A 12,658-nucleotide genomic window follows, 5' to 3' on the forward strand; every position below is an offset into this window, starting at 1 on the left:
CTATCTTCCCAGGATATACAACTTCCTTTTATAACATAAAAAAACAGTAGCAATAATACTGAGGATGACTTCATGCCAGGCTGTGCCAAAGTGCCTTCTGTGCCTGTTTTTCTTGACTTCTCTTAAGTTAGTACTATCAATATACCCATTTTACAAAGCAGGCAACTGAGGCTCAGAAGGGTTAAGAACCTTGTCTAAGGTCATATAGCTGATAGTGTGAATGGCAGAGCCAGGACTGAATGCAAGGCTGTTACTCAGCAAGGCCTCAGTTCTTAGTCACGGTACTGCTCACTTCCTAAGCCAGGGAGGAACCCTGTAGACTAGAGGCAGAAGAGCAATACACTGAGGCAGGGAGTGAAAAAATAGAAGCTGCTCTTTTGACATTCAAGCCCTGTCACTCTTGGAATCTGCAGCCCCTCTTTGCTCCTCCTCCAGCATCTTAAAGTGGCCAGCCTGGTACAGAGGTGCCTGGCTCAAGTGTATACGGCAGTCAATGCTCTCCATTAAATACACACCTGGGGAATGGTGTGTTACCATTCAGCATCAAGGGTTTGTTGGATGACCAGTTCCCTGTACCCAAACTCCCCAGTTAGGCTGCTTGCTTCCCTACACCCCTTTCCACTGATTGGCAATCACTGCCTGTATGGTATGGTTGTGAATGACTTGGTTAAACTCAAGTAGAAATTTCTTGCATGCCTTTCTGTTCTTTTTTTTAAACCCAGGGGAAAAAGTGCTAGCTAGAGTCTGGTCTCAATAAATACTTACTGATAATCAAAGAGCTTTAGGGGTCATTTTTAGTTATTTAACTCTTCACCAACTCATATCCATCATGCTGTGATGTTTCTCCATATTTCTAACAAAGGATCTATTTATAATTAAAGTGTCCTGCTGATGTATAGGGCATAAAGAACTCCCAGAGCAAACTAACCTTCCTCACCATCCCTGCATCTGTGTCCTGAGTAGACCTTGAGGATGGATGACATGTTCCTCATTTTCTGTGACCAGAGTGCCTCTCTACCCAGGGCCTAAATCCCAACCCCTGTGTGAAAGTCATTATGGGAACAGTAGAAAACCACACTAGATATTTTTCATTCTATCTAGCAGGAATGACTATGAAGTGTACCAGTGTGCTTGGAATAGCTTTTGTTTTTTCAAAAATAACACCCAGTGCCAATTCAAATCCCTGGGAAACTGGGTGGGTGTTTCCTAAAAGGAAAGAATGACCTTCCAGCAGACAACTTGAAAGGGATGATCATCCACGGCTTCCACTCAACTGATACACATGCAAAATAGGTGCTGCTGCTCCTAGTGAGCTTTGGGACACTTGGTCTGTGGGAGCCCTCTGCATGCTCATTTCATCTCTAGGAGTCCCTCAGAAGTTCTCATTTTACAGATAAGGAAACAGGCTTAGAGGATGAGTCACTCACTGGTCCAAGGTGTCTTGGCTCACAAGTGGCCAAACTGGGATTCAAACGCAGCTCAGTCTGACCCTCAAATCTAAGTTCCTAACCACTACACTCTATGTCTGCCCCAAGTTAAAATGCAGTCTTGCGCAATCCTTCCCTAAGGGTAAAGGGCAAAAGAAAGAAGGCAGTTAAATGATTTCAGCTGGAACTTTGCAACTACCTTCGAAGCTTTGAAAAGAAAAAGACTTTTGTTTTTAGAACAGAAATCCAGTTTTATTTTTTTAATTGACCAACATTTAGTCCAGAATAATTTTCTACAACACTTTATGGCCAGTTTTTATCTATTTAAAAATCTTTAGCTTTAACTGGCATGGCTCACTTGGTTGGGTGTTGTCCAGCAAAACAAAAGGTCAGTGGTTAGATTCCCAGTCAGGGCACATGCCTGGCTTGCAGGTTCTGTCCCCACTTGGGGCGCGTTAAGAGAGGCAACCTATTGATGTTTCTCTCTCACATCAATGTTTTTTCCCCTCTCTTTCTCCTTCCCTTCCCCCCTCTCTAAAAACAAATAAATGGTTTTTTTAAAATGAAAAATCTCTAATATGTGAATCTCAGTCATATATATGATCAAAGTCCGAATTTCAAGTTTAGTTTCTAAGTGGCTGTGCCCAAACTTGGGAACTTATTGCTGCAGAGTTCTTAATCTAGAATGACCTCAGAACACTCCTAAGACACTGTTTCTAAACTGTTGGTACCATCATGACAATTTTTGGCAAAATGTACATATAACCTTAGCTATTATATACTTAATGTTTTCTTAGATTACTTATATTTTACTTAAGTAAACTTGTAAAAATAAACAATATCACTGCCTTAAATGGAAAATCACTATCTCTTGCCATAAATAGAAACTAACTTTTAAAAATGAACCCTATTGTTAAATTCTTCTTAGGTACTCCTGCCTGCCTGAAGCTTCAGACCCTGAGCCTGCACTTTGTTAAAAGGAAAATTAGCAAGAGATAGAGAGTTGTTAACGATACACCTGTTGCTCTGACCAGTGTGGCTTAGTTGGTTGAGTGTCTTCAGAGAAGTGAAAGGTTGTTTGTGTAGGAGAGACAACCGATTCCTGTCTCTCTCTCACATTGATGTTTCTCTCCCTTTGTTTCTTCCCCTCTTCCCCTTTCTCTAAAATAAGTAAATAAATAAAATCTTTTTAAAACAAGAAAATATAAACATATAATAAAAATAAGTAAAGATATACTAGCTGCAAACTGAGAGTTTCTCCTTGACATAATCAGAAAGGATTGGTAGAAACTTGGAAAAGTAATTAAAAATTATTTTGTGTCTTATCTCTGTATCACCTTGTCCAGTATCACCTGAGCTATCACAAGTGGTGTGCAACCCACCTTCTGGGAAATGATTATCTAACCCAGTTGAGTCATTCCAGAAACAAAGACTCTGAGGTTCCAAGAAGCTGAGCCTACTTGTGCCCTGTCCCCAGCTAGTAGGGAAACTCTTGTAAGAATCAGCTTAGAAATATATGCTGCAAAAGAAACTCAGATGATCATTTAAGACTCCTCCAAAGTGAGCTCCCCTCATTCCATATTGAGACAGAACAAAAGCTCACTTGCCTAGCCTTGAAGGCTGGACATAAAGCATTCAGAGATAACAGGAGAAAACCAGGTGTCTTTAATGCTGCTCCCTCCTTCAAAGCTCTCCCATAAGGCACCATCAAACAGTTGAGGCGGAAGGAGGTGACTCTTCACCGTGTCTGTGGTTGACACTTAAGCTAGCATTAATTCTTTCTTCTCCAGTCTATTTCCTTCTTCACAGCAGTTTCAGACCCTCCTGCAAGGCCACACCCAGAAGCACTCAAAGCAATCACCAACCAGCAAAGAGGATGGCTGACATTGTGTGAAAATGAACCAAACTGCCAAAACCTAACAGGATATTGATTAGCCACCCACACTCCCTCCCCACCAGTGTGAAGTGAAAAATAAGAACAGTTTTCACCACTGGGCTTTAATAAACCTCTCTGTTTTTGCTTGGGGTTTTTCTTGACCTGCCTGTGTCAAGTGTGGATTATGAAAGGTTAACACTTCAATGTAAGATAACACACTTGAGCAGAGAGCTTGCACTGGCCTTGTGTCAGGGCCAAAAAGCACACAAAGGGATGTCTTATCACTTAGCCCCCTTGGCCATTGTTCCCTTTTCCCTTCTGTGGCTTCTTTCACAATTTGTGGCACCTGCTAAACATTTCACTTTATTTTTTCGAGGTCCTAACACAGGATCTCAGTTTTATTTAATTGAGTCAGGTTGCAAACTTCTAGTGATATCTAGGGAAACAGTACCCTCAGGGAAATGTTTTGTTTTTCCTTATCATTTAAATATCACCTCTGCTGCAAATTAGATCTGCAGAGCTCAGTAAGACATCGTTTTAAGGGATGTCATGTACAGGTATGAAGTTTGGGTCTAGCCATTCTTTGTGGGCTTTTTGTTAACTCTAACAGGGATTTTTACATCAAATATGAAGACCTTGTAGTTGGATCTGCTGGAGCGTAGGCCAGCGGAAGGGCCCATCTGTCCACTGGCTCCAAGGCAAGACCACTGTGTTTGGTGTTTTGGATATGTTTAATGGGGTTCACTTTGAACATCCCCAAAACAGTGCTGTTTACAACTGACCCCACTCAGAAACATGAGTGGCTTAAGCCAACATTGGAGCATGCCAAGAAGTTAAGGCTGGGCAAGGAGAGACCAACATTTTGCACCTGCCTCCTATCTCTCTGAATCTGTTTCTTCAGTTGACAGCAAAGGGGACAGACTTTGCCTTGCTCAGCTCCCTCAGCTAGTGTAAGGTTCAAAGGAGATAATGCATGTGATAATAACCGACCACTGTTTGAACACTGGGTGGCATTTCTATGGATGAAAACTTAGCACAATCAGAAAGGAAGGGGTGTACTCTGATTGAAATATCCCCTCTCCCACTTCTCTACATCTCATGTTCATACATGTATATTTAAATTGGTTGCACCATGTGTATAATTAGCTCAATTTTGTTCCTCTTCATTTTTTCCAGGTAGACCTGTTTGCTAGTGTGTGATGGCTAAAATGATGCCTCTGACTCTTGTGCCAGAGGCCTTGGTACATGGAGCCATTCCTTCATTATAGGTCAGAGAGGTTGTTGGCTTTTCTGGCTGGTATAAATAAGTAGGAAAGGATGCTGGACTGGAATCAGACAACTGGACTTCAAGTGTTAGCTCTGCCATTGCCAGCTGTGTAATCCTGGGAAAACCACTAAACCTCTTTGACTGTTAGTAGCCTCCCCTTTATTTCCAATTTATTCATTTTTTTCTAGCCTCTTTAAAATGAGAATAAGTATACCCAGGTGAGGCAAAAAAATAAGTGCTTTGAAACCTATAAAATAAACAAACATAAAACGTGAGCATCATTGCAAATGATGTCCTTATGAATTACATTGTACAAAAAGCTCCCCCTCCCACCAGAAATGGAATGCTGTGTCCAAAGATTTGAACTTTTTTTGTTTTTTAATATGCACTGACAAGTTCCCTCATTCCACACAGAAGTGTGCTATTTCCTTGCAACACCCCCAGCATTGGGTTTTATCATCTCTTTAAAATATTTATGACATCAATTAATCATGAAATAGCATTTTATTATTATTTGCCTTTTTCATTTCTATAATAGCTGTTAGAGTGAACATTTTAAATAATGCCATTTTGGTAGTTCCTGTGTGTGAACTGCACATTTGTCATGGGACATCTTGGAGTGTTCTTTTACATCTGTATAAATTATTTATGTAACCAATATATTAATCTTTCATCTGTTATCTTTATTTCAAAAATCTTTTCAATGTGCTAGCCTACTTCTCTTGTGTAAGGAAGCATTTTAAGCATAAAAAAAAAACCTTATTGCTGATAACACTACCGTACAGTGTCTTTGGGCTGATCAATACACAAGAATTCCAGGCACACTGGAGATGTCCAGTAGAAATAAGCAAGGAAGAAAAAGAGGTTGGATAGTATGTTCCATTTGGAAATGTTAGAGCACAGGTGGCAAACACAAGGCCAGCAGGCCGAATCCGGCCTTCCACCTTGTTTCATCCTGCCTGGCATCTTGTTTCTACCCAGCAGCAGTGCCGATCAGTGCCGAGCTCCTTAACAGTTAAGAGGGAGTTACATTTATACCGTCCTAAAATTACATTTGGCCTTTTGAAGGCAACCACGAGGCTGATGTGGCCCCCGATGAAAATGAGTTTGACACCCCTGTGTTAGAGGAACCAGGAATCTAGCCAGGAAAAGACAAGCACCTAGGGGAAGAGGAAGAGGGAGAGGAGAGACAGGAGAGCGAGAAAGAGAAAGAGGGAGGGGAGGAGGGAGAAAGACTGCGTGTGCATGCAGAGTTGATGGGGAGGGAGAGACAACGGTGTTCAGATATTTAAGAGTATAACCCATGAGAAAGCATTACTATGTAATATTCAGCTCCAGAAAGCAACAATATAACTAAGAAGAAATTTTCTCATGATCCACACTGAACAAAGACAGAACGTACAGCCTTAGAGGTAATGAGCTCTCTGTCCCTGCAGGTGTTTAAGATTGAACGGATCCAGCAGTGGAGGAAAACTGGGCTCCATATTCTCAACAGGCCTTTCCTACTCTGAGGTCCTCTAACACAATGACCCTAGGTCATTTCCTGGAGGCTAGTTTTGTTTGCTTGTTTCATAAATCTCCGGAAAAAAAGCCTGTTTTGTTATTCCTTTCCTCCTCATCTTAAGAGCCAGAAAGAAAAAAACATCCAGTGAGTTTACCATAAGGTTTCTGGTTCAGCTTCAATTAACTGATCTTTAGTAATAATTGAGCTGCCTTCTCGCAAAAGGACACAGTGACCCAAACATAGAAGATGTTTCTAGACCCAGTCCTATTCTAGCCAAAGGATCAGAAGCCATTCTTGATTAGTTTGTGACAGTTTCTTCAAAGCTAATAACTTGTGTCAATTCATAAAAAATGGAAGGTATCAGAAACCACTGCCCTTTACTCCTGATGGTGTACCAGCCAATGCAACAAGAATAAATGGTAATACAATTGCAGCAATTTCCCCATTTTGTGTGTGACCTGCATCTCTTAGCAGTGCTGACAAATTATGGAAGGCAACTGCATGCATATATTACAAATGAAGTTGCTTTTCCAGGTACACACACACCATTAATAACAGTTACATGTGCACAAGGCTCTGTGAAATTAGGATACAATCAGTAATTTCTTCTCATTCAATTGTTATGAAAACAGTGGCACTGGTCCAGGGTTTTATAGGCGCTCACAGAGTGTCTTGAGAAAATGACACAATTTACAAAAACCCAGATGGCACTCAGGGCCTTCCAGTTATTGGTTTACTTGGAAGGCTGGCGGTTACTGTAGATAAGCAAAATGACTAATTGCAGAACTAACTGTGTCACCTCCACAGAGCTGAGCACACAGAATTCTGCCAAAGACCAGCTCCTTGCTCTTGAGAAACAGAAAACGGAAGTTACCGAAACCCTCCCCAACAGAGGCTTGCAAACCTCACTCCTGTGGGTCCCAGCCAGAAGCATTGACTAATGGTGAAGTCTCACCCAGTCACCAAGGACAAACTGGCCTCTAACCGTGAGGCAATTTGCTCCAGTGGGAGGGTTCATCCTTCATATGTTATGTGGTAAGAAGACCAGTGATTTAGTCCTTTAGAGGCAACGTGATGTGGTTGGGAAAGTACAGACTTCAGGGTCAGACTAGGGTGTAAGTATTGGCTCCTCCACCTACTTAATAGCTCAGCCATCCTGGAAAGGCCACTTACCAAGCTCTGAGCCTAAGTTTCTTCTACAAAAGGGGGCCATTATATTAATACCAATCTCAGAGAATTGATGCGAGGATGATTAGAAAACCTACAGTGAGGCCCCCTAATGTACTGCTGTGCTTAAAGCAGCACCAGGAAAACAAGGTGGTGATCATGATTCTTAAAATTGTTTTAGGAATCTTTTTCAGATGCAGAGGTCTTGATGATATTTATTGGGCACCTACTATGTGTCAAGCATTGTGCTAGGCACTGTACATGAGTTACCTCACTGATCCCCACTATAGTTGTAGGAGACAGAACTATTTATCTGTAGTTTTCCACTGAGGAAACAGGGGCTTAGAGAGGCACAGTAACTTGTCCAGGTCCATACCATTAGCAGGTGGTAGAGGTGGCATCAGAACTCAGGTAGTCTTATTCCAGAGTCGATGCCCTGAGCCACCTCAAATGTACGTGTGTAAAGTAATAGGTTTATTAGAGGAGCATATTTTCTTCTAATAAACCTATTTCTAGCTCCTGTGCATCCTGGAGGCCCAAGCCCCCAAGATATTTTTCCACCTAAACAAGACTCAGAATAGTGTCTGGATGACCATAACCAGATCCTATCAGCAAGGTATGGCCTTTACCCAGGTAACTCCATGTGGCTCTTCACCCAGCAAGATGTGAAGTTACATGACTCACGGAGTCTATTTATTTAGTTGTTTGAAGAAATCCCACGATTCTAAATGCAATAATTCCTTGGAACTATTTCTATGCAGTTGGTTGCACATACTGTCAGTTCAACACTATTTGATATAGATTCCAAGAAATGTGTAAGTTACTGGAAACCAGCTGACCCTTTTAGCTCTCCAGCTGGCATGCAAGGAATACAGTCCCAGGTGCATACAATTTTCAAATACACGTGTGGACTGGGGCATAAATTACGGCAGAGGGATAGAGTTCACTTTGCTCTTTAGAACTAAAGCTTAAAGGTACCTTCTCAGTTACATACAGTACTCAAGATTATACATTTAAAAGAAAATATTTGTGAGCATTTTACATGTCTATTAAGTTTTACATCCCTTCTTCCACTTTTTTTTCTTCACAGAGATAAATACCCTCAGATGCCACTAGGTACACAGGTATTAAACACTGGACTAAATCCATCAGGGAACCTGGCATTGGATCTTAGTTCAGATGTTGATTTTCTGCAAGTCACCTCCCCTCAGTGTCTTTATTCATAGAGAGAATAATATGTGCTTTATATTAACCTTGCAACATGGTTGGGTCTCAAGTGAGACACTAGATGTGGTATTGGAGAAGGACCAGAGCTCCATCATTTCTCGATAGGTGTCATTCCAAAGGCCACACAAGGCTACTGGCTGAGTCAAAAATCAGAATATATAAAAGACAAAGAGACAAAGACAATAACTATAAAATAACCACTAATTAAATCCAGTTTAATCCTGACCAATATCTGAGATAGTGAATCTTAAAACCCAAAGTAAGCTATCAAATTGTCATATATAGTCTCAGAAAGAAAACAACAGAAATACCTCTTTGCATTTTCATTAAAAAATGAAATGGACCCTAAACACTTAAGACCTTACACCAGGCTCCAGCATCCTTGGCCAGCATATCTACTCAATTGAGCCTTTTTTCTTTAAGGGAAAACCTTACCATGGGGAAACAGTGATTTTAACTCACAATCGGTGTAATTTGTGAGCACTAACAGCTTTCCTTTTAGTGACTTGATCAGGTGTTCAGAGTATCTAAGATGCTAAAAGGACCAGTCCCTCCTGGCATGAGAAGAAAGCACCCAATGAATATAAAAACAGAGATAAATTGAGCAAAGCTGCATCAGTAATCAGAAGAAATAAGCTTAGTGATGCTCACATGATGCCACATTTCCCTGTGAAAGTCTAGAGCCATGTACTAAGCTCCTTAGATTTCACAGTTAATGATTAGAGCTGGAAGGATCTAGCTGGTTATTGGTATTAAAATTGAACATTTGCAAGCCAACTCATACACCCATGTCATAAAAAATACTGGATTAAGAAGCAGCATTATATTTATATCATAATCCATATAGAGTATTTTTGTTTAAAGTCAATATTTTAAGGAATATAAAATTTCAAAATAATATCTTTTCTTGCACTGGAAATAATCATTGAAATTTAAAAATTACAAAGCACTTAAATCTTGAGTAGAAATTTTGTTAATGATTTGCTTTTAAGAGAATGCTTATTGTTGGACATTTTTACTCAAAAGTATTGTATCAAAAGCACATCAATGACACCCACCCCTTAGGGAAGGCCTTTCCCTAAGTGGCCTTCCCTAGCATGCTGATTGCAATGACAAAAACAAACACTAGAAGGCACTTGCCCACACAGCTCTGTGCCCACTGTCCTCCAGATAGCAAATGCAGAAGGAAAAGCCACTAATTGTTCCTTTTAAACACAAGTACTTTGCTGTAATTGCCTTTGTAGGCCAAAAAGGATTTTAGATTGGACAGGTTTTCTTTTTATTATAACCACATTCTTTCTGCAAAGAAAATAATTAATCTTAAAAAATTACTTTTCATAGGAACTGACAGTCAATATCTACTTTATAAACAACTATATAATCATGTTTTCAAAAGCCGACTAGGGTATGCTGGTTTTTAAACACAAATACTGGTGACACCTGCTGGTAGAAAATATATTTTAGTTAACTGCCTATGGAGAAGTGCTATCTTGTGTACTGATAATGAAAACCAGAAAACTAGCCCCTGAACTCACTTAGGTTTCTCTTTCCAACTTGGTCTATCGTCATTGTCAGGAAATGATAAGCCAAATCAATGAAGCTGGGAAACATACTGGACTGGACACCTCTGTCTCAAGGTGTATACAGCATAAGAGATGCCTCTACTTAGATTTAAACACAAAAACATCCTCAATGGCGGTACCCCCCCAAAATACACCAGTTTCAAAATAAGTAGTTCCTCCCCCATCCTTACTTCCACACCAGAACATCTTCATAAAATGAAAATGTTACATTATATAATCTGGACCCAGCTAGCATGAAGAAAATTAATATTTAACATTTGGTGATATATTTCTTTCATCACACCTGTGATACACAGATATATTTATATTTGAAGTAGTATAAGAATATGAAAGAACTAAGCAGATGAGTTTTACTTAAAGTCTTTCACCAAACTACTCAAAAACACAGGACTAAGTGAGAGCAAGAAAGTACTAGTCAAAGCCCAGAGCTATTTTCACTATTATTTTCTTTAACCCAATTCAATTTATTAATTAAACTGGGTTATGCTTTACTTCCCTCCAAAAGGATTTTGGCACTAGCTTCACTGCTCCCACATTCATTAAACTATGAAGTTCCCATCGAAAAACCTTTATATCCATTCCAAGCCTGAACAACCTGAATCCTTGCAGGTGCTGTCCTGTCAAAACTTAAGACTCCAAACACCACTAGGGCCATAATACTTCCACAGCTGCTGGGAACAAAAACTCTTTGTGAAGATATACAGCTGAGTTGGGATATGGGGTTGTGCTCAGTTTACAGAAAGCTGATTACAACTGGAGACTGGAATTTTGTTAGCTTGGAGCAGTTCTTGTTAGAGGCAATGAATCTTTCATATTGTCCTTCCAAAATATACATAATTCAGTGAACCCACACAGCTAAGCAGACCCAAGGGTGCCCGGGTGGGCAGAATCCTGAAGAATTCTGTGGCAAGGACAGGTACTTTCCCCAGGCCATGGCTGGGGAGAGTGGTGATCTCCTGGACACACACATGAACAACAATGATGAGCTAGGTCCTGTGGGTTCCATTGTAGTCTGACCACAGCAAAGCTGCAGTGAAAGTAATCGTATTGCTTAAATCCTAAAAAAAAATAGAGGGACACTTTCTCCTCCAGCTGAACCCAACCTTTAAGGCCATGAGCTCTTTGGCAGCAATATATAACACAGGAGGAAAAGCTAACTAAACACAAGCCAGGAGGACTCCCTCACATCACCCTCAATGCACAGGAAAGTTCCCAGAAAGAGAAATATTTTTAATGTTCCAAGACAGCTTTGCACTTGTCCCAGGAGTTTAATTCATTTTCAGGATCAATGTGGGAGGCACTCAAATTATTATTTCACCTACAGACCCCTCGCAGAATGACCCCACTGGCCTCGGGTGATGAGCAGAAGTGCCATACCTTTGTTGCCAAACAGCTAGTTGCAAGGTCAAGTCTAACAGGTGATGTATCTCCTGAAGGGTCCCCAAGAACCAGCCCCTGCTCCCCTAACCCAGGAAAGAGGAAAGGGACACTTAAAGGGTAGCTCTTTCCTGCTGACTGAGGCTGCTGATACAGAAGATCCCTCTACAGTGTCAACACGGAAGACTGACAGTCTGAGAGCCTTGCAGGATGCAAAGTGGGGCGCGGGGAGTGCAGGGGCAAGAGGCTGCTGCTCTCTGGCTAAGAGGAAGAGGGGCAGGGACAGAGAGAAGATGGTTCACCCTTGATGCACAAAAGAGGGTAGGAAGGGAGACAGAGAGTGAGAGATGGAGACTGGGAGACGGGGTGTGTGTGTGTGTCTGTGTGCGCGTGTGAGAGAGAGAGAGAGAGACAGAGACAGAGAGAGCACACCGAGTGAGAGGTGGAAAGAGAAACAGTAACATAGGGAGAGGAGACGGACGGACCGGCAAAGTCCAGGTGGAGGTCCCTACCTCGGCGTCCTTGGCCGGACTGCTGGCGGGGGATACCTCCAGGCTGCAGTTCGCCCTCTTGCCTGTGAGGTAGAAGGGGTAATCCTTGGCCACCATGGCGGCTGCCGGGCCTGCCCTTTGGGATGTCACTGCTGACCCGATTCGACCACAAAACTCCCAGGCAAAAGGGGACCCCAGCTCCACGGCGCGGGCTGCAGCGGCGCGACCTGAAGACTGACAGTCGGCTTCTAGCCTGAAGGTACCCAGCCCGGGCGCTCGGAACAGAAGGGGGCGGAGCCACGGTCGGGCACGCCCACCTGAGGCGGGGGCGAGGGCGGGAGACGCGTCTCGGGAGCGCCCAGGTGCCGCCTTGCTGAAACCCCTCAGGCGGTTGAGGGCGGAGAGGTGCTGTCGCCAGCCTCCGGGCCCTGGGGCAGCTGCGCTGGACCCCGGCAATCCGCAGGGTGGAAGAAGCAGCGGAAGAGAGGAGGCGGGGGAAAGAGCCGGGTGAAGGGAAACATGCGGGGGCGGCGGGGGCGGCGGGGGAAGCCAGCATTGCGAAAGCCCACCGTGCCTCACTCCTAGCTAGTCTTCCCTCATACACATTTTTAAATGAACGCCATTAGAATAGAATCTACAAGCAGTAAAATGCGCCCATTTTAAGAGTACAGTTAGTTGAGTGTTGACAAATGTAAACACTCGTGACTGCCTCCACAATCGGGACACAAAGCATTTCCAC

The 12,658-nt window shown here is 42.3% G+C and overlaps 1 protein-coding gene across 4 annotated transcripts in view; it reads right to left on the reverse strand.

The window, feature by feature from the left end:
* The window catches only part of ARHGEF3 (Rho guanine nucleotide exchange factor 3), a 320,037-nt gene that overhangs the window by 58,179 nt on the left and 249,200 nt on the right, over positions 1 to 12,658 (reverse strand). Inside the window, exon 1 of one of the 4 annotated variants that reach the window (XM_028517990.2) lies at positions 11,941 to 12,191. The exons of the other annotated variants lie outside the window; for them this stretch is intronic. Coding sequence (XP_028373791.1) covers positions 11,941 to 12,036 — 96 coding nt within the window. The 5' untranslated portion in view covers positions 12,037 to 12,191. Of the gene's footprint in view, positions 1 to 11,940; positions 12,192 to 12,658 lie in introns of those variants that run through there. 4 annotated transcript variants of the gene reach the window in all.

Source organism: Phyllostomus discolor, chromosome 7 (assembly GCF_004126475.2).
Source record: "Phyllostomus discolor isolate MPI-MPIP mPhyDis1 chromosome 7, mPhyDis1.pri.v3, whole genome shotgun sequence".
In the NCBI taxonomy this organism is placed as follows: Eukaryota; Metazoa; Chordata; class Mammalia; order Chiroptera; family Phyllostomidae; genus Phyllostomus; species Phyllostomus discolor.